The sequence below is a fragment of the Sorex araneus genome, chromosome 1 (genome assembly GCF_027595985.1).
Source record: "Sorex araneus isolate mSorAra2 chromosome 1, mSorAra2.pri, whole genome shotgun sequence".
NCBI lineage: Eukaryota > Metazoa > Chordata > Mammalia > Eulipotyphla > Soricidae > Sorex > Sorex araneus.
In genome coordinates, this window is record NC_073302.1 from 222393285 (window position 1) to 222415197 (window position 21913).

The 21913-nt window shown below is 40.8% G+C and overlaps 1 protein-coding gene, 1 long non-coding RNA gene and 1 pseudogene across 5 annotated transcripts in view; 1 reads left to right on the forward strand and 2 right to left on the reverse strand.

The window, feature by feature from the left end:
• The window catches only part of LOC129405597 (uncharacterized), a 55794-nt gene extending 53321 nt beyond the window's left edge, over window positions 1-2473 (reverse strand). The window contains exon 1 of the long non-coding RNA XR_008630681.1: window positions 2351-2473. This is a non-coding gene — a long non-coding RNA (uncharacterized LOC129405597). The remainder of the gene's footprint in view (window positions 1-2350) is intronic.
• Window positions 1821-21913, forward strand: part of INTS6 (integrator complex subunit 6) — a 111990-nt gene continuing 91897 nt past the window's right edge. For 3 of the 4 annotated variants that reach the window (XR_008630669.1, XR_008630671.1, XM_055141778.1), the window contains exons 1-3: window positions 1821-2389; window positions 2652-2729; window positions 3341-3490. Coding sequence is in view for 1 of the 4 variants with exons in the window: in XM_055141778.1 (XP_054997753.1) it covers window positions 2279-2389; window positions 2652-2729; window positions 3341-3490 (339 nt within the window). In the remaining 3 variants the exon portion in view is untranslated. Of the gene's footprint in view, window positions 2390-2651; window positions 2730-3340; window positions 3491-21913 lie in introns of those variants that run through there. The other variant, XR_008630675.1, reaches the window with a different exon arrangement.
• LOC129401162 (U2 spliceosomal RNA) lies at window positions 5335-5440 on the reverse strand (annotated as a pseudogene).

Below are 21913 nucleotides of genomic sequence, written 5' to 3' on the forward strand. Positions count from 1 at the left end.
CTTCTTCCTAGGAAGCCACTTGGTAATGCTATACTAATTTTATTCCTTCACTGTATTTTTAATGTTTAGAACTTTTTCACCACCTGCAATTTCTACCTTTATCTATAAACCCCAATGCTACCAATACTTTAGTAGTGTTCCACAAACCAGAACTCTTGGTTTTAGAGGCTACATTTCTGGACAGGCAGAGGCCCTGCACTGCAGCTTTTAAATCAATGATACAAGAACTGAGATCCACTGTATGAATTAAGTTGCAAATTTTCACTTTGAAAAAATATTTAATTAAAAAATTGTATATTGTCATGAAAAGGAAAATAATAATTTTCTAGTATCAAAGCGCTCTGGGATCTGATTGAAAAATACTGCTTAACAGACTTAAAAAAAATGTTTTCATCACCTGAAGGCGGTTTTTCTCTAAATAATTTAACATCTAATCACTTTCTACCTTGCAGTGGATAATGTGTATCCACAATACTTTTCTAGAAAAACCATAGCTCTTTGAAGGGAGAGAAAGCAAATTAAAAAACTCCACAGTACCTAATGTACAGTAGGTCCTCAGCAAATATTGCATATAAAACAGGTTCCATCTTATTTCCCAGTACAAGTATCAAGTGAGATTATTGAAAAAATCCACTTTTATGTAACAGAACAGCACATTAATGAAATAACCCTAACATAAATCCACAAAGTTAAAAAGTTGCTTAAAAATGAAGAAAAACCCAATCTCTGATACTCCAGATTTGTAAAGAAGTCCCACAGAGCACGAATGTCTTGTGTTTTAGAAATGAAGATTTAGCCGATCAACAGGAAAACGAGGGCCCCTGGGGCCTGCGGGGGCCGCCTCCGCGGGCGGGGGTCCCGCACACCGGGCCGGGACGCCGTCGTCGGGCACTCAGAAGGGGCGTCCCCGGGGCCGTGGGCAGGCCTCGTGTGCGAGCGTGCGGGGGCGCGGGGGCTGGCCGGGCGACCCCGGGGAGCCCATTCCTCGGCCTGGCGGGCTGACGCGTCCCCGGGCCGCCACGAGGAGAGGGGCTTCCGGGGGCACCGGGGCACGGCGTGGGGGACTCGCCCTCCTGGGGCGACGACTTCCACCGGGGCGGAAAGGGCCACGCGCTGCCCAACGGCCTCGGCCCCGCGGCCCTGCAGGGCAGTCGGGGGAGCGGGGGTCTGCGCCCCTAGGGGGCTGGGGCGGCCGGCGGGGGCAGGCGGGGCTGGCGGAGACGAGCCCCGGGTCATAAACAACCTCTCCCGCCCCTCCCCCGCCCGGGGCGCCGCGTGGGGCCGCACCAACGAGCCCCGCGCCCCGCGCCCCGGCCCTTCCTCTCGCCGGGCTCGCGCACTGGGGCGGGGGCGCGCCGCAGCGCCCGCGGGAGGGGAGCCGAGCCCGCTCCGCTCCCTGCCCCCGACCCCAATCACCTCCAGCGGCCGAGGGGAGGCGGGCGGGCGGCGCGCAGACGCACAACCCCGCCGCCCTGCCCCCGCCCCGCGCTTCATCCGCGGCCCGTGCCCGCCCCTTCCCGGAGCCCGCCTCCGCGCCGGCCCGCCCGCCCGCGCGCCCCTCGAGCCCGATCGCGCGCGCCCCCGACGGCCCCGCCTCCGCGCGTGCTCCGTAACCGTCCCCGGAGCCGGCAGTGCCGCCTCCCCCGCCCCGGCGCTGTTTGAATATGCTAATGAGAGGCGGCGGGCGAGCCAATAGAACGGCGGGGCGGCGCGTCACGTGGCGAGAGGACGTGTCAGGGGGCGGAGCTGCTGCAGCCCCTGCCCGAGTTAAAACCGGAGTGTGCGAGAGAAAAGCGCTTCAGTAGCGAGAGGGGCTGAAAGTGGTGACACCGCCGGGGTGCGGAGGGAGTCCCCGAAACTTCTCCCAACAGCCCCGGGGCCAATCTCCCCTCAGCCCACTCCCCTCCTCGCCAGCTCCCAGGCCCCCACTCCCTGCGCCGGGGGTGGGGTGGGAGCCGGGCCCGTCTCCCGCTGGGACACACACAGGGGCCGGGAGCGGGGACGGGACCCCCGAGCGGGGGGGACGCGCCGACCGACCGACGGCCGGGCGCCCGCCCCAGCGGGCCGGCGGGCAGCGGCGGCGGAGGCGGGGGTACGCGGGGAGGACGGGCCCGGGAGTTTCCTCCCAACTACCGGGGGAGAAACTCCCCGCCCGGAGGGGAGGCCAGACGGTGTTTTCCTCTCGGGGGCCGCGCTCCCCCGCCCCGCGCCGCGGCGGTCGCCGCCGCCGTCGCCTCTTTCTCCGCCACCGCGGGCCCCGGTGTCCCCGGCCAGCACTATGCCCATCTTACTGTTCCTGATAGACACGTCTGCCTCTATGAACCAGCGCAGCCATCTGGGCACCACCTACCTGGACACGGCCAAAGGCGCGGTAGAGACCTTCATGAAGGTACCGGCTGACCGAGCCCGGGCGGGGGGCGGCGGGGCGGCGGGGCCGGGGACCGGGCTGCGGGCGCGGCGGGGCCGGGACCCCCTCCCCCACCGCGCGGGCGGGCGGGCGGGCGCTGCCGGCCGGGTCGGCCGCGGCGCGGGCCCGGGCCTGGGGCGGGTGCGGGGGCCGATTGGGGGGGGGGTGGGGGGCGGCGTGTGCGGTACTGGGGGGCTGCGGTGGGGCCGCCGCGGAACCGCGCCCGTGTGCTTCCCTCCCGCAGCTCCGCGCCCGGGACCCGGCGAGCCGCGGCGACAGGTACATGCTGGTGACTTTCGAAGAGCCGCCCTATGCCATCAAGGTAACCGCCGCCCGGCCTCGCGCGCCCGCCCCGCGCCCCCTCCCCCCCCGCTCCCCTCCCCCACCCGCCCTGCCCGGCGCCGCGCGCGGCTCCCCCGCCGCCCCCGCCGCCCGCGGCCCGGCCGGCGCGCGGCCACCGCGTCCCCACCCGGCCCGGCCCGCGGCGGCGCGGCGAGCAACATGGCCGACATTTCCCCTCGGCACGCGGGCGCCGCGACGGCTGTGGGGGAGGCGAGGCCACTTCGCCCGTGACAGCCGCCCGCCGCCCGGCCCGGCCCGCGGAGGGGAAGGGGCCGCCCGCCGCGGCCCCCGGGCGAGGGCTGGGCCCGGGGCTGCGGGCGCGCGCGGGTCCTCGAGGCCTGCGCAGGGCCGCGGCCGCCCGGCGCCACCTTCCCTTGCGGAGTCCCCGCGCTCGTGCTCGTGCTCCCGGCTTGGCGGCCCGCGGCGCCGGCTTAGGGGTCCTCGGCCCGCGGGGACCGCGCCGGGCCAGCCGGGGACCGCGGCCCCGACCCCCGTACGGATTCGCGGCCGCGGGGCCAGCAGCGCCTCTCGCCGCCCCGCACGCCACGCTGTAGCATGTCGATGACAAACCTTTTCCCATTTTCCCCCCAGGCCGGATGGAAAGAGAACCATGCAACGTTTATGAATGAACTGAAAAACCTTCAGGCCGAAGGACTCACGACTCTTGGCCAATCCCTAAGGACAGCTTTTGATTTATTAAATTTAAATAGATTAGTAACTGGCATAGACAACTATGGGCAGGTAGGTTGAATATTAAGGTGGAAAAAAACTTGATTTTTCTGTTGTGGAAAAGCACAGTCCAGTCCAAACAAATATAAGTACAAAACATTTCAGACTAAAATACAGTATGCACACAGTACAAAAGTGGAATTGACCATACTGTGTATGGTTTACAGCCTCTTTTTCTTTCCTTAAAGTGGTTTGTATTCAGAATCATTTACTGTAAGGATGACATGAATTTGACTTTTCCCTTGAAGTTTCCGTGGAGTTTAGGACATACAGGTAGAAAAATACCCTGTCTCACCACACATGATTTCTCTGCCAGCCCACCACAGGGAGTTGTCCAACTATTGCAGTGACAGACACTAGTTGATTAGGATTTTCATTTTGATACTAGTGAAAATTTTAGAGGAATTGTTGCATCGGTTTAATTCAGCCATAATGTGTAAATGACATAGATAGCAGATTTATATTGGAGTGCCGGCACTGGCTGAGTACATTAAGATTTCTGAGCTTTTGAAACAAATTGGCAACTGTGTAGAAAGAGTTCTGAAGTCATCCCTGAATAGTTAGATTCAGTGTTAGGTTTCTTCCCCTTTCAGAACTCCAAGCCCTTGGAAAAGAATATTTGAAATATGAAAAAACCTGTCCCCAATCAGTTCCATTATTTCACTTTTATTATATTTGCATATGAGCCAAGAGCTTAAGTCCCATAATGCTTTATTTTAGAATAATGTAAGACGATCCATTTTCCCCTTTTTTTGGGAAACCGATGGCCTAGAACATAAAAGCTGCTGAAGAAAGTATAGTATATAGCGAAAAGAATATTAAACCCAAGGAATTATTAATTTGTAGTGCAAAGCACTATTACACAATAATACATTTAAGGTATACCATTTTGTTCTTTTCCCAGATTTTAAAATTTTTCCAAAGATGTTTTCATGAATTTCTCAGATTCCAGGAAAATTCTTCTGTGCAACTTATGTATGCTTTATAAGAGTTGAAATTCAGGAGCCAGAGTGATAGTATGCTGACCTTGCACAAGGCGAATCACAGTTACATCCCTGGCACCCCCTGTAGTTCCCAGAGGGGGCTTAAGCCCTGAGCACCACTGGATGTGTCCCAAGAACAAAACAAAAAAAGAATTGGAATTCAGTTGTTTTTGAAAATGTTGTTTAGAGATGGCCGTTCACATGAGCTTCTTTGGAATTGGTTGAATTTAGTCCTATAGAATTTAAAGTATAAGTTGCAGTTCCGCCCCTTTGTTTCTTAAGTTGCAATTTCAAGTCACTTTGTTTCTATTTTTATCAAATTGCACTTCCATTTAAGTAAATGTATTTTCTTACCCACATTACTCTTATGTTTCCCCTCAATACTGCTTTATTTTGCAGTTTAGTAATTTAGGCAGATTTGCCATGAACTTAATCAGTTTCTGTAAAACTGAATATCTTTTTCTTCCATATTTGTTATGTGCAGCGCTGTACAGTCTTCTATTGCTGAAGGTTTCATCCATACTTTGAGTTAAGGACATATTTGAATGAAACTTGCCAATATCTGGTTATCCCTACTTGGCAGGTTTTCAGTGTATAGTAGAGCTTGTTTTCTCAGTCACATTTCATAATAGGAAAGGTGTTTAAATACATTTACCTCCTGCCATCTGTTCAAAATAATTTCAGATGGCTGGAAATAATAGTATAGGGGCTAAAGGCATGTGCCTTGTGCGTTGCTGACTTGGTTTGGGAGCCGGATTCTATCCCTAGCAGTGCATTTAGTCCCTTGAGCACCACCAGTAGTGATCCCTGAACACAGCCAGGAATAAGCCCTGATCACTGCTGGATGTGCCCCCAACTTCCCCCACTGTCATGAAGAATTATCTTTATTCCTAGGTACTTTTGTCCAAAAAACGGATTGTTGTGGTTAGACAGGACATTTGTACTACACTTGATCTTAGCCAAAAGGCCGAGAAGCGATAGACAGGACATTTGTGATGTAAATCTATATTTTCCTTTGCCAAGTTTCCCCTTTCCATCAGAGAACACTTAAGTTCTTGTGTGTAAAACTTAGAAAAGTTTTGATATTAAAGGTGTTCCTGTCTTATTACTATTTTGGCGAAGAGAAAAATCTGGAGATAAAGATGTTATGTATGTTAGTATATAGTCAACAAGAGGAGGGGCGTAATGATTCTCAGTTACTTTGATGAATAAGCATGGGTGTGAGGAATAGTAATGTTTAGATTCTGAATTGGCGTATGAAAGTAGAAAGTAGCACTGGGATAATGTAGGAAGCTACTATTTGGAAATGAAAATGATTGTTTAATTTGAAGACAACTTTTCAGAAGATATTTTCATCATGACTTGCTTCTTTGATTTGAGTATTACATATTTTTAATTTATAAATGTAGCACTGTAGCACTGTCCTCTCATTGCTCATATTTGCTCGAGCAGGCACCAGTAATGTCTCATTGTGAGACTTGTTACTGTTTTTTGGCATATCGAATACACCACGGGTAGCTTGGCAGGCCCTACTGTGCGGGCGGGATACTCTCAGTAGCCTGCCAGGCTCTCCGAGAGGGACTGCGGAATCGAACCCAGGTCGGCTGCGTGCAAGGCCCTACCCGCTGTGCTGTCGCTTGGATCAATTATCAGGAATTTTGGAATGTTTTAAGTATTTAATACTAAATACAGTTCTTTTTATTTTTTTGTAAGAATACTTTGTATCTGCCTATTTTCTTTGGGTTACCTTTATTCTGTAACTTTTTTACATTAATAACATTTTTTTTCATGCTTTAGATTAGACTCTGGAGTCCATATGTGAAAAGATGAGCTAGATGAAAGACAATGCATATCAAGCATTTAAAATTATATTTTAATTTTTCTAAACTATCTAAATATGGATAGTTTAGAAAAATATCTAAAAACTATCTAAATAACTATCTAAACTATCTATTTTATACATATATAGATAAAAATTTATCTATGTATAAAATAGTTTCACACTCCTATACCTTCCCCTTGTACTACACTTGTGATTTTCTAGAACCAAATCCAGGGGTGTTTAATACTTAGATAAATACATGAATTTAGTTGTAATACCTGTAAATTAAACATCTTTGAAATAATAGCTAGGTTACCAACAGACTGTACGTATCAATAGGCTAGAATAGATAAGAATGATTTCTGTTGACTGTTTTTCCTAAGCATTGTAAGATCCCACAAGAAAATTCTGTGCATTAGAAATTCTAATGAATACTTTACAAACCAATTATCATTTGCTTATATTTCTGCAATCATGGAACAATGTGTAGCTTCTGGTCAGTAAACCTTAATCATAGGAACATCTTATTAAATTGCTTATTGCAGCCAATTTTTTTTTGAGGGATGGCACACCCTGTAGTGTTCAGGACTTCTGGCTCTGCACTTAGTGATCACTACTGGTCTGTAGACTCAGGATCCTGTGGGGTGCCATGGATTGAATCTAAGTTGGCAGTGCAAGGCAAGCACACTCTATCTACTGTACTATTGCTCTGGCCCCTGTAACCAAATTTGATGTATATTTTTTTCACATGTGGTTGTTAGGATTCCAGACATTTATGACCTTTAGAAAGCCACTGAAAATGAATGTGTCTTAATATTTAAAGTTTAGGATGTATACAATTTTACAGGTTTAACTAGAGTTTCGTATGGGGACTAATTTCATTTTTTATTGTCAACATTGTTATTTGAAAGTTCGTTTTCAGTTAGTTTACCTGCCAAATATTATTCTAGCCTGAAATTCATTTTTCTCACTGAATTGGCTTTATATTCCAACAATCCATTGTGTTAATATTAACTATATATTTGTGTTAGATTGAGCCTGACCTTATTGAAAATGATATTTGACCACCAATATCTAAAAGGATATGTGTGTATAATTTTTAAAGGATTTTCACTGGTGTTTGCTGCATTGAAAAATTGTGATTTTTCTATAAGATGCATATTGAATGAACCTTGGGGGAAAATAATTTAAACCAATTTTATTCCTCAGCACAAAATGCTCTTTGTAAATTTAACAGAAAACTTAGGTAGTAGGTAGTATTCTTTTTTTGTTGTTATTTGTTTGGGGGCTATATCCAACGATGATGCTCTGGTTACTGTTTGCTCTCCTCTCAGGAATTACTCCTGGTGGCCGTGGGGGACTATGGGAAGCCAAGGATTGAACCTGGGTTAGCTGTATCCTAGGCAAATGTCCTAACCTCTGTACTATTGCTCCTGCCCCATAAGTAGTATTCTACAATTAACTATTTTTTCTTTGACCTCTTCCCCCTCAGCAGTTTATATATGAAGTACTCAAATAGTATAAAATAGAAGCATGTCTTTTAATATTGGTAGGTGAAGTAATGAAATCTTAGAAGTTTGGTTCTCATTTTGACTTTTCATTTCTCTTACTCTCAATAGATACATTAACAATACTTTCTATTAATCGATCTACAGATATTTTCAAGAGAAAGTAGACACTTGAGTAATACACAGCCTGTTCTCAGTATGAACTATGAATGCAGTAATAAATTTTGTATATTTTTAAGTCCTTGAACTTTTACCTGGATTTTAAATTACGATGAAAGAACCCAACTAAATTGACTAATAATTTTTAAGTGTATAGTTCAGTGTTGGTAAGTATATTCATGTTGTTAATGCAACCTCTGGAACTTTGCATCTTACAAGCCAAACTTCCTATTAAATAGTTCTCATTTTCTCTTTCCTTTCTACTTTTTCATTGGTCTTCTTTATGTCTCTGAACTTGACTCTTCTAGTCAGATTTGACTTCTCCAGATATCTCCTATATATCAAATAATAAATTCGTTTTTTGTAATTGACATTTCAACATAGTGGTTCTGAGATTCATGTTCAGCATGTGACAAGACATTCTTTTCAAAGCTGAATACTATTTTGTTGTACATATACACATTTTGCTTATCAATTCACCTGTGGGTAGCTCGTTCAGACCACAATTTGCTTATCTGTTGACCTGTTTTTGTTCTTACCCACAAAACCAAAAATTTTAGATTTTGTTCTCATAGCTATTAATATTGTTGCTATGAGCATGGAAAACAAAATATATTAAAATATCCTTTCATTTCTTTTGATATTCAGAAGTGGAATTGCTGGGTCATAATGGTAGTTCTATTTTTAAATTTTTGAGCAGCTGCCATATGTTTTTCTATAGTAGTTGAGCCACCATAATTTTCACTAATGGTGCACAAGATTGGTAATTTATCCACATTCTAGCTGGCATTTTACTTTGTTCTTCTGCTATAAGCTATCCTGATGTGGGTGAGGTGATGTTTCACTAGTTTATTTGCATTTACCTAACTCATTTATGCTAAGCATCTGTTCATATGCTGGTTTGTCATTTTTATATTGACTTAGGAATAATTTTGATTGTTCATTCGTAATTTTTTTTTTGTGTGCCAGCCTCTAAGTCAAGGGTCTCACACTTAGGGCCTGCACTTAGGAATCAGTAGTCAAAATACTTAATAATTTAATCAGACATGTGATTTGTAAATATGCTACACCTTTTCACTTTTGAAAATGGGCTCTGATGCACCCATTTTAATTTTCAAGGGGTTCCGTTTTTCTATTTACTTTTATATTTCTGGCATCATAGTTGAAAAATCATTGTTGACTCCAGTGACAGTGACGCTTCCTCCCTACATTTTCTTTTAGGAATTTTAGTTTTTGTTCTTAATATTAAGTCTTTATTCCACGTAAGCGCTTTTTTCTTTTCATATAGAGATACACCTATCTTCATTTTTAAAAATCTTTTTGTAAAGATAAAAAGTAAAAAGCTAGAAAAAGATTTTTTTCTTTGTAGGGGCCACATTCAGAGATGACTAAGCTCTGTGGTGCTCAGGGGTAATCAGGCGCATGTGGTGCTGGAAATTGGGGGTCATGCATGTACAAAACGTGTATTTTATCATATGAGCTGTATATCCCAACCCCAAGCTTCATTCTTTTGTATCTTCTACCCCCAAACTTTATTCTTTTTTTTTTTTTTCCCTTTTTTGGGTCACACCCGGTGATGCACAGGCTCTGTACTCAGGAATTACTCCTGGTGGTGCTCAGGGGACCATATGGGGTGCTGAGACTTGAACCCCGGTGAGCCATGTGCAAGGCAAACACTCTACCTGCTGTGCTATTGCTCCAGCCCCCAAACTTCATTCTTTTATGTTTCTTAACACCATTTTCTGAGGAGACTATCATTTCCCCAGTAGAAAGACTTGCCTGACAAATCCCTGAACTTTGTTTTTGTTTTTGGGCTATACCTGGTAATGCTCAGGGATTATTCCTGGCTCTCTTGCATTCAGTAATTACTACTGTAGGTGCTTGGGGGACCATATGGGTTGCTGGGGATTGAACCTGGTTGGCCCCACACAAGGCAAACGCCCTACCTGCTTGTACTATCGTTCCGGTCCCACAAATCCCTGAACTAAATTATTTTCAGTAATTGTTGAAATTTAATTTTAATGAAAGTTCCTTGACATTCAGTTTATGTAATGGCTGATAATGGCATTACCAACTCTTAATTTTGCTTCGTATCCCAAGTTGCTGTTAATGAAGCCTTTGTTTCCTTGCAGAATCAATGAGAAGCTGAAATGGGATGGGATATTTAGATGGAACTTTAAAATTATGACATGTTCTATAGATACGTTTTTGTTTCTCCCATGTTATTTACTCCCAGATTTCTTTTACTTTTTTAGATTCTATTTTAGGCACTGTGATCTACAGTACTGTTAAAGGTAGGGTTTCATGTATAAAACAGTCCTACAACGCACTCCCCACTGCTTCCTTCCACCATTAGATTAGTGTTTCCCTCCTCTCTACTCCATGAATTCTACCAAAGATCAGTTCTCAGTTTCTCTTGCCTTTGGGCGTTTGTTATTTTCTTAGTTTTAAAAATATATATAACATATATTAGGGATATCATTCTGTTATCTGTCCTGACTTCACTCAGCATGATACATGAGCAGCAGATTGCCTGCTTTCATCTTAGAGTTGAGTAGTATTCCCTTGTATATGCGGTCCAGTTTCTTTATCCAGTAATCTGTTCACTTTTCATTTTTAAACTTGAAATTATGATGACAAAGAACTACTACTGATAGTTAAAAGCTATCTTTAGTATGCGCTTTGAAATCCATTTAGCATTTGAGTATATTTTTCCTTGAACTTTGATTGCTTCCTAGGGAAGCCAGTGTGAAAAGTAAATACTGTAACTGGACCAGAGTTGTCTTTATGACATTTGGAAAGCTTGGGATGAAATACAGATTTTTGATTTTTTTTAAAGGTTTAAATGTTAACCAAATAGACACAGTTCACAGTCATTCTTTGCAGAAATAGAAGTTAGAAAAGGAACCCTACTCTGACGACAAAAGCACTTGGTTTTGGGTTCTTCCAAGTAAGGGAGCTCCCCCTAGTGCGTTTAGGGTGAGCTTTCCAGGAGACCTGCAGTGTGTTCCTGGGGTAAGCAAGGAGAAAGTTTAATAAGAGTTCTGTGAACTCAAAGGTGCAAAACTTGAGTGATTTATTTTCTTTTGAGCATTAATCTTATTTGGGTTTTGAGCCACACCCAGCACTGCTTGGGAGCTGGTTAGGGAGTCAGCCCTGGAGTTCCTGGGGAACCCTGCCGTGGCAGGAGCTGAGTGCAGGGCTCCCTCACACAAAATTTGCTCTGACCTTTGAGCTAGCTCCTTCACCCCTGAACTTTAATTTTAAAGGTAAAAGGTGGTAGTTTAAATGAAAAAATTCAAGGTCCTGGTTCTATTTTCTTCGAGATCACTTGTTAAAGTTGTTGATAATAGTATTATGTAATCTATTCAAAATTTAAAGTGAATTAAGAATTTTGTGGCGCATTGAACGAAGCTATTATAAGCATATCATTGCATTCTTAATTAGAAATTACTGAACAGAGTCTTATGTATACAAGATGTAAAAATAATATATGTTCTACTTTTTTTCTTTCGTTTTTTCACCACACCTGACAATGCTCAGGGCTTCCTTCTGACTCTGTGCTTCTGGTGGCACTTGGTGGGACCCTGTGGGGTGTGGGGTATTGAGTACAGGTCAGCCATACTCAAGGCAAGTTCCCTACTGTCCGTACGATGTCTCTAGATCTTAACATTCTTCCTGTTCAAAAGGGATTTCATCTTTATGCCAGAGAATGTTAGTATTTATGTATTAAACTGTAGAGCAGAAAATTTAAGACACTAAGAACCAATCTGATTTAAATGGAAGAATTTAATATTTAAGCATTTATTTCATACAGTGAAAATATTTTGAATTAAGGTCACTTGTGGACAGAATTAGGTAAAGGGACTATATATTGTGTTACGGATTTGTATAATAGTCTGTAACTTGAAGATTTTCTTCAAAATCTAAGATTACCATTAATTAGATCATAATAATCCTTTACTCATATTCATAATTTATATGTATATATGAAGTCTTGATTGACACACTTCCCCTCTGTTGATCAACATTCACAGGCAATAGCTCTGTTCCATTTTAATGAGTAATTTACTTAGCTAAACTTAATTTTTGTTTATTCTTATTAATCTATTTAAGCATGATTACCAGACTCTCCCAACAATACTAAATTTGTTTTGATTTCAATTTAGTCTGTTTCTCTCCTCTTATACTTTGTTTTTATTTTGTAGTTCCTAAGTATAAGGCTTAAAACTAAGATTTTTCTGTGTACTCTTAAAAAAGAATTGACCTTTTGCATCAACTGACAGAACGTTAAGACTGTCAACTATCTGTGATTATTATTTTGTGGGGCTTTAGAATTGAAAGTGAAGGTAGAAATTTACTTATTTATAAAATTCACTGTATCACTGTCATCTTGTTGCTCATCGATTTGCTCGAGCAGGCACCAGTAACATCTCCATTGTGACACTTGTTACTGTTTTTGGTATATTGAATATGCCACAGGTAGCTTGCCAGGCTCTACCATGCGGGCTAGATACTCTCGGTAGCTTGCTGGGCTCTTCGAGAGTGACAGAGCATTCGAACCCGGGTTGGCCGCGTGCAAGGCAAACGCCCTACCCTCTGTGCTATCACTCCTATGGCCATTTATAAAATTAGCCACAGTAAAGTTAAAATGCATAATTTCCACATTTATATTTCAAAAGACTAGAAAAAACGATTGCAGTTATTAGAAATATACATATTATTTAAGAACAATTTGTATATTATTTTAAAACATATTTTTTATTGAAAGGTATAACCAACAAATCTTATGTCTCTTTTTTTGGGGGAGGTATTTATAGTTCTCTAGGGGAATACACTCATTGTTTTAATTACTTGCTAAAATCCAGGCCTTTTATTTTGTCAGTATATTACATTTAGTCTTTATTGTAACAGTTAAAATACTGTTTTTTACATGCAGTTGAATTTTCTTCTCCCATGTTTGGATAAATAAGAATATAAATGTGTAAGATAGGGTAATATATCTTCACTTATTTGAAGGTGTAGATGCTATATATTTAATGGCAATTTTGATTTTATAGTTAATTTATTTTTGATGTAGTTTATAAACCTCATCTGTTAATTAGTTGACTTTTTAAATGATGTATACTAGTCAGTATTTGTGCTATAATTATAGCTTTTTATGTGGACAGTTTTATAATCAGCTATCATGGTTTTTTCCCCATGTAATAATTTGAAAAATCTCTAAGCATTGTATTCGAATACTCAGAAAAATTTGATTTGCTCACGAATGAGTGCCCATTCTAACCACGAGTTGGTAGCACATTCTGTAACCTTTGGCACACCGTTTCTATGTTAATGTATAATGGAATGAAAAGATCTGTCTTGTAGGAATTTGGTGAAGATAAAGTGATAACACAGGACATAGTTTGTTAATAATTTTTGTTTTTTTGGTGGGTTACCCCCAGTGGTACTCGGGGCTCATTCCCAACTCTGAGCTCAGAGATCTCTCCTAGTGGGCCAGGGGTTTACCCCTGGTCTCCTGTGTGAAGCAAGCTCCTTACTTGCTGCAGTATTGCCCCAGCCCCCAATTTGTTAGAATTTTTGTGAAAAAATTTTAAATTATAAAAGCTGATATGGATAGTTTTTAATTCCTTTTCAGAACAAGCTGTGTGGTTATAATGGAAAGAACTGCTATATTAGAATTGGCTGTGCCTGAGTGCCATTTATTATGTTGTTTTGTTAAATATCTGAAACTTTCAAATTTTGTGTCCACAATGTGGTGATAATATCAGTCTTTAAAATTTTTGTAAGATTTGAAATATTTGTTAGTAATCTGTGACACAATGATTTGCAGCCACCATTTCACAGACTGGTCCTGGTTTATAGGTATAGAAAGGTTGAAAACCCAGTCTGCTACCTTAGTTAGATCTACTGATTTGCAGACTGGCACGCAGGACAGGTTTTGTTGTGAAGGTCTAAGAAGTGTGAAGAATTCGGGTTTACAAGTGCCTGCCTGGCACAGTGATAGTAACTCAGATGATGTTGATCACAGTGTTATTACAGTTATTTTGGTGAACACAACAGGGTGAAGGCTTTATAGCCTGACATCTTTGGCAATAGCAATAAAAGTTTTTCCATAACCGACATCTATCCATCATAAGAAGCAAGGATTTGCTATCCATTAGTTCTAGTTAAAGTAGAATTTCTTGACATAGGGAACCATAATGGCTTTTTACTTTGAATGGGAAGCACTATAGATTGCTCAGAAAATACTTTGTCCTAAAAATCTTTTCTTGAAAATCTTAATTTTTTTGTTCAAAAATAGTTTGGTAACTGAGAACAAAAATTTTCTTCTTAAAAAACTTTTTGATTTCTGATTTTGACCTTTAATGCCAATGGATTTTAAGCTTTTAAGGAAGTTCGGATCTAAGTTCAGTTCTAGGACTTTTAACTAATGGTTGATTACAGGTATGGAGAGAAGGGAGGTAAGGGTCAAAATGTAAATGTGTGATTTCTTTTATTGTTACAGTGTAGATGTATGTGGGGGGAAAATCATGGGGTCAGCCTAGGGAGGGTGTAAGATTGATAAGAAAAAAGGTCTTTTTTTTTTTTTGTCTCCCTTTTTAAAATCTTCAGTAACAATGTTGGGGGATCACCAGGTATATCTAAAGTGCTTGGGAGGTCAGGCAGGACCCGTGCATGTCAGACATGTACCCCAGTCCTTTGAGCTGTTCTCTTGACCGCAAGATTCCCTTTTGAGGGCATATGTGGTTTAAAATATGATTATTAATAAGAAATCATATTAACAGGCTTAGTTGTATCCATATATTAGCTTAGTGATCTTATAAAAATTCAGTCTCTGTGTACTTTGTTTTTTTCTGTGTACTTTTAAAAACATCTCTGCCTTTAAAAAGTATGCCGTTTGAATGAGCATTTTCTATTTTTGTCCAGGTAAGCTGGAAACAAACTTACGGTGAAAGTCACTGGAGGAACAGTATCTAAAATGCTTTATTATAAAAATGAAAGTAGTTCTGTACATATGGGGAAAGGGCAATTCAATCTCTTCAACAATGCTTAATACAACAGCATCTGATTGATGCTGTTGAATTAAGGGAAAAATTTTTCTTAGTATTAAAGCTGGTAACTTTGTTAGATCATCATCTAATATCAACAGAATTCTGTTTTGGAATTTAAAAATCGACACATTTAAATAATTCCTGTAAAAATTATAAGTAATTGATTATTTTTAATTGCATGAATTGAAGGTGATGGTTTTTGAAAGGTTAGGCTGTGAGTGATGTGGTTAGCCACAGTGAGTGATGTTTCAAAGGGCTTTTTCCACAAAGTAATGAACAGGGTATAGTGGTATTGTCAGGAATAAGCAAAACAATGTATTTGTTATCACTGGTAATGAATGAATTGTGATAGTTCTTAATTATATATTTAGTCTGTCAGCTGATAACTAATATACAACTTAAATATCTTGTTTTAATTTTTTTGTCTCACACCTTGAAACCAAGATATTTCATTCAGAATATTTGGCCTAAGTTAGGTAGTAGTAAAAAAATGGAGGTCTATTTTATATTTAAATTTATTGCAAACTCCAAATGGAGAATATATAACCCCAAATATGGCTGATTTTACGTTCAGCCCCAAATTGAATGTAAAATCCCGTCCCCCCTCTCTCCCCCTCTCCCTCTCTCCCTCTCCTTTTCCTTCTCTCTCCCCCCACTTCCTTTTTGAGGTTACTCCTGGCTCTGCACTCAGGAATTACTCCTGGTGGTCCTTGAGGGACCATAGTGGATCCTGGATTGGCTTCGTGCAAGGCAAACACCTTATCCTCTACTGTTGCACCAGCCCCTTGAATGTAATTCTTAATGTAAGAGTTACCTCGGTCATGTTCTTAATGCTTCCATTTTAGTGAGCTTTAGTGAACTTTCAAATTGTTCCATTTAGTGAACAATCTAAAACATGTAACAATCTGATTGTACAGTAATCCATTTGAAATTTTTTTCATGAAGTTCATTTCTAAAGTTCAACTTTGATGGATTTATGTATAATAAAGGAGACTTAAAAACACTTAAAAAAAAACCCACTATAGGTCCGAAGAGCCAGAGTGATAGTTTAGCAGGTAGGGCATTTGCCCTGCATGTGGCCAGTCCAAGATCAATCCCAGCATCCTCAGTGGTCCCCCTAACACTGCCCTGAGCATTGCTCGGTGTGGCCCAGAAACCATAACAGATTCACCCCCAAACAAAAAATCACTAGGTTAGAATATTATGTGGTTAATTTTTTCTTTTTTTAAAATTAGAATGAATTAGAATCTGGGAGCTGGAGAGATGGTCCGGGGCAGGGTTGACTTGGCTGAGCATGGATTTGAATTCCAGTGTCACATGTGGGCCTTCTGGTGCCACCATGTATGAGCCAGCCCTCCCCACCTGCAAAAATGGATATGGCAAGAATGGACTTTAGAAACTATTCAAAATACATAGGTCTATAGTGGACTTGGAGACATTTATTCTGTCCCGAAATTTTTTTTAAGTTGGATTACCACCATTTATTTCCTAGGAAATAAAAAATAATCTGTTCTTTCTAATTGACTTTCAGTGACAGCATATGGGAAACAATAGACTGTCAGTTTTTCCAAGTGCTTAAGGAGTTTTTATTTATTACAGTTAGTATTGTTTGCTTTATTGATAAGCAACACTTGTTAGATGTGCTCTTTATTTTCAGTTGTAGTCCTGATACTTAGGTGGAATGCTGTAGGCAAAATTTTATGCTTTCTGTAGGACAGTTGTGAGATGAATTTTTAGAAGACTGTAACCATAGGTTAAAGATAAGATGTAACCAGACTTCTGCAGAGGTACTATTTCTTGATTTGATGGTGTCAGTAATCTAAGGAGATGACTAATCTTGATAGACTCAGGAAATTTGCATCATTTATTGAGACAAATTAATTTTTAGTACTATTGATATTTTTAATTGTTGATTTTATTTTTTTTCCTTTTTGGGTCACACCCGGCGATGACCAGGGCTTACTCCTGGCTCTGCACTCAGGAACTACTCCTGGTGGTGCTCGGGGGACCATATGGGATGCTGGGAATCGAACCCGGGTTGGCCGAGTGCAAGGCAAACGCCCTACCCGCTGTGCTATTGCTCCAGCCCAATGGATTAGCCTAATGGATGAGGTGTCTGATTCCGGATCAGAAAATTGAGGGTTTGAGTCCCTTTGTGGTCGTTGCTGGGTGTTCTTTTGTCTTCGGGACTGGAGTGATAGCACAGCGGGTAGGCCTTGCATGCGGCCAACCTGGGTTCAGTTCCTCTGTCCCTCTCAGAGAGCCCAGCAAGCTACCAAGAGTATCCCGCCCACACGGCAGAGCCTGGCAAGCTACCCGTGGCATATTCGATATGCCAAAAACAGTAACAAGTGGCACGATGGAGACGTTACTGGTGCCCGCTTGAGCAAATTGATGAACAACGCGAAGACAGTGCTTTTTTATTTTATTGCCATTTTTGCCTGTCTTTGGAAATACATTTTTTAAAAAAAAATTTTATTTTATTGAATCACTATGTGGAAAATTACAGTGCTTTCAGGCTTAAGTCTCAGTTATACAGTGCTGAAACAACCATCCCTTCACCAGTGCCCATATCCCACCACCAAAAAAAAAAATACAGTACACCTCCCATCCCGCTCCCCCCCTTGTAATTGATAAATTTTACTTTACTTTCTATTTACTTTGGTTACATTCAATATGAAAATACATTTTTATCTTGGCTTAATTGATTTTAATTTTTCTTATGTTTTCTAACCTGCACAATTGCTGGAATGATTTTTCTTAAACTAATATTGCCCAGGGGGCTGGAGCGATAGCACAGCGGGTAGGGCGTTTGCCTTGCACGCAGCCGACCTGGGTTCAAATCCCAGCATCCCATATGGTCCCCTGAGCACCGCCAGGGGTGATTCCTGAGTGCATGAGCCAGGAGTGACCCCTGTGCATCGCCGGGTGTGACCCAAAAAGCAAAAAAAAAAAAACTAATATTGCCCAGTGCATTTAATAGATGACTATATTAGCTTCTTTATTGAGAATTACTGGTATTCATTGAAATCATGTTCCTGTAAATTTTATCACCTTTATGCCAGTATGAACTCTTACTTATCTGCTACTACTTTAAAAATACGGTGAAGACCCAATTATTTGTTGCAATAATCTAATTCAAACTTTAGACTCAAGTTCAAATAGGAAGCTCATCTTCTATGACAGTATTGAAATTTCAGATATATTGAATCTCTGTTATCTCTGTGACAATATCAATTATTGAGCTTCTTCAAGGTGACTTTTTCCCATGGTCAGGAATTCTTTAGTTTTATAATATTTTGTATTATTTCTTCAATTGTTACTACTCAATAGTATTTACATCAAATTCCAGTATATTGTTCCTTAGTCATTATATGAAAATAAATATGGAATTCCCTAATACTTCTGCTTGTATTATTATTCCATCTGTTTTTAATACTGTTACATATTTTCCAAGAATTACATGGTGACATAAAGGAACCATATTTTTATGCTATTATAATGAAATTACTTGAAACTGACTATTTTTTTAATGAGTAACATGCTTTTGTGTAATTGCAGAACTTAATACAGGCTAAGATACTAGATTTTTATATACTAGCAAGTATTTTTACGTTTTTAAAATACTAATAATTTTGAAGAATATTTTTTTATGAATGATAAGTGCACATAATTTAAAAAGTGTGGTATGACTAATCTTATAGTTGCTGACTTCACAGGCAGCTATAGTTAATCAGTTTGTACTGTATCCTTAAATGGATCTTTTGTATATAGTTACCAGCATTATTTTAAAAGCACTAATTTATTTTGTTTTAGTACTAATTTCTTATGGAATATCAACTTTTATAGATTATTTGTACAATGCTGCTTCAAATATTATATATTAAATACATTATTAGATATACTGAATAGAATGCATACTTTTGTATAAAGTAATGTTGCTAATTTTTAAACACACTGGATTCTTGGTTTGGAATATTTAAATGTAAACCTGTTGGGCTCTTTTGGACCATGTTAGGAATGTGTAATCATTGTGTATTCATTCCTTGAATGTTCTTCCTTACTCTTTCAAAATAGAGCTATAACAGTATTATGATAATAAATTGAGCATAAGATATAGTTAGCACATCAAACTTATTTCATAGATAAAACTCCTATATTTCAGACTAAAATTAAAAAATGGGGCAGATTTTAAAAATATACATATTATATAGATAATAAGCAGATGGTAAAATGTGGTGATGGAAATGTCTGATGCTTGAACAATACTGATCTAGAGAATGTTACTTATTCTAGTTGAGTTAGCATTGCAAATCATGTATTAAAAGTTTCTCTTTTTAGGTTCTCTATAGTTCAGTAATAGTGTTTATTATCATGGCTGAGAAATCTTTAGATGTGTGAATTGCATCATAAGATGCTATGCTTTTCCTTATGAAATTAAAAATAGAAGGGAACTTATGCTTAATATAAATGTGTCTGTATTTTAATTTATAGAATCTGAATTTTGACAAATACAGTAAAAGGTCAGAAAATGCTTCAAAGAGACTATAGTAATGCAGAAAAATAGTAAGATTCAGGCCTTATTTGCTATTTCTACTTTTCATGCAGACACTGTAAAGATGTAAGTAAAAGGAACCTAAAGATCTACTCTTTTTTTTTTTTTTTTTTTGCTTTTTGGATCACACCTGGTATGCACAGGGGTTACTCCTGGCTCTGCACTCAGGAATTACCCCTGGTGGTGCTCAGGGGACCATATGGGATGCTGGGAATCGAACCCAGGTTGGCCGAGTGCAAGGCAAATGCCCTACCCGATGTGCTATCATTCCAGCCTCGTAAAGATCTACTCTTAACAATTGTTAATTGTAACAAAAAATCCTTTTCCTTCACTTCTTCATTGTGATGAGGGGGACATCAGACACAGGCATTGTTAAGGTGTTTGCACACTTGGGTGTGGTGCCTGTGTTCACTGTGGCTCACACCTCTGGTTGTAGCCTTGTGTTACCGTAGTGCTCACTGGAGTGCTCACAGTTTTAGTGCCTTGCTTGTGCACATGTATTTACTGGGGGTAACAGTTGTGGGGGTAACAATTGTGCCATGGGAAATTCCAAACAGCATGGTTGCTCTGACTGCTTGTTGCACATAGGCAGCACTAAGTGTGAGGTGTGTGGCCTCACTGTTGCAAGGCTAGGCCTTTTTGTCACTGAGCTCCAATAACTTTTAACTAGGATTTCAACTTGGTGTTTGTCTAATCTTCAACCACCACTGCACAGGTGTAGAAAGGCTGAAAGCCAGTAGTCTGCAGCGGTGTTTGTTTCCGGCATTCTGTGAATGAGTTTGCACACGGGTGCCTGTGCTTAGGGGTAACAAGCAGAAGAGCTCTGGGCTGGTGGTATATGCGTGCACTTCGTAGTGCCATCGTGCTTTTGCTGAAGGCGCCCCTCCCTCTCATTGATTTTGCTTGTCATTCTTACTTGAAAAGAAAGTTTCACATTAAAAAAAGGCAGTATTTCTGAACTTTTTGATGTTGTTTTAATATGGCACACATTTTTTTCTTCAGTAGAAACTTTAAACCGTGGGAGAAGTGTATTATAAACAGACAAGTTGTAATGGGATTTTCAAAGGATATGGTAAAGCATGGATTCTGGTGGCACCAAAAGAAAACTTGAGCTCTTCTGGGTGCCTGCGTTGGTGGTACACACAAGTTTCATTGAATGATTAAAGCATTGCTGGTGCACTTGTATTTACTGGGGTAACAATTGTGACATGGGGAATCCCAGTGTATTCCTTTTGCTTGAAAAGATAATGGTTACTCTCTAAAGAATATAGGAAAATTTCTCCCATTTCCCTACATTTAAAATTCCCGAGTTAGAACTGGAAATTCTGATTCTGAGAACCACCAGGTTAGATTATTTTTGGGGAAATGAACTTTCCATTTTCAAAACTTTCTGTAAAGTTGATGACTTGCTTTCATCATTTTCAAAAGAATTGCCCTGCAACAAATAAAGCGGTTTCTAATGGGTCAGATCTTATTTTAATTTTAGACTTTCATTTTCTTTTCTTACTGAGATTTTATGCTTTATTCAGTTAACACCATGATAATGTTGAAAGTGATAAGACTTTCTGCTTTTCTATTTTAGTTCATACTCTGGCTTTGCTTGGGGACAACTCCTGGCTCTGTGCTCAGGATTGCTTTCACCTATGTAAAGAATGGGAAAATGACCTGCATTCATTGATTGCTCAGCCCATTGAGATCTCTCTCCAGCTCCAGAAGTGAAATTTTTACTTTAAATTCAGTAAACTTACTCAAAGCTTTTGATCATTATTAAAACCACATTTTATTAATGAAAATACTTTCATCTGGAAATAAAGATATTTCCTAATAAATGAAGATAGAATATTTTATTTTGTTGACACTATATTTTTAAATGATATGTTTAGGTTGACATATTTGAATTTCTTAAGCTAGAATCTATACTGCTTTTCGGGGTAAAACATCTGTGTATGTTCAGCTAAAGGCAAAAAGTAAACTGTTGGTCCCTCTACTGGTTGCCTTTGTTGTAGCAGATCTTATTTTGTTTGGAGATCTCTTAACTGTGATGAAAACTGTAATTTTATGACCAAAGTGAATTTTAAGGGACAATCTATTACAGTAAACATTTTTTAAGAATAACAATGGACTCCCAGGTTCGATTCCCAGCCATCCCATATGGTCCCCGGAGCACCACCAGGGGTGATTCCTGAGTGCAGAGCCAGGAGTAACCCTTGTGCATCGCCAGGTGTGACCCAAAACAGAAAAAAAAAGAATAACAGTGGATAATAGTTCTTAATTATGAGGATTTGAGAAACTGCTGGCCTTGGCCTAAACAGTGAAAAGTGTTATGTTGGCTGTGATTAAAAGTCTTAAC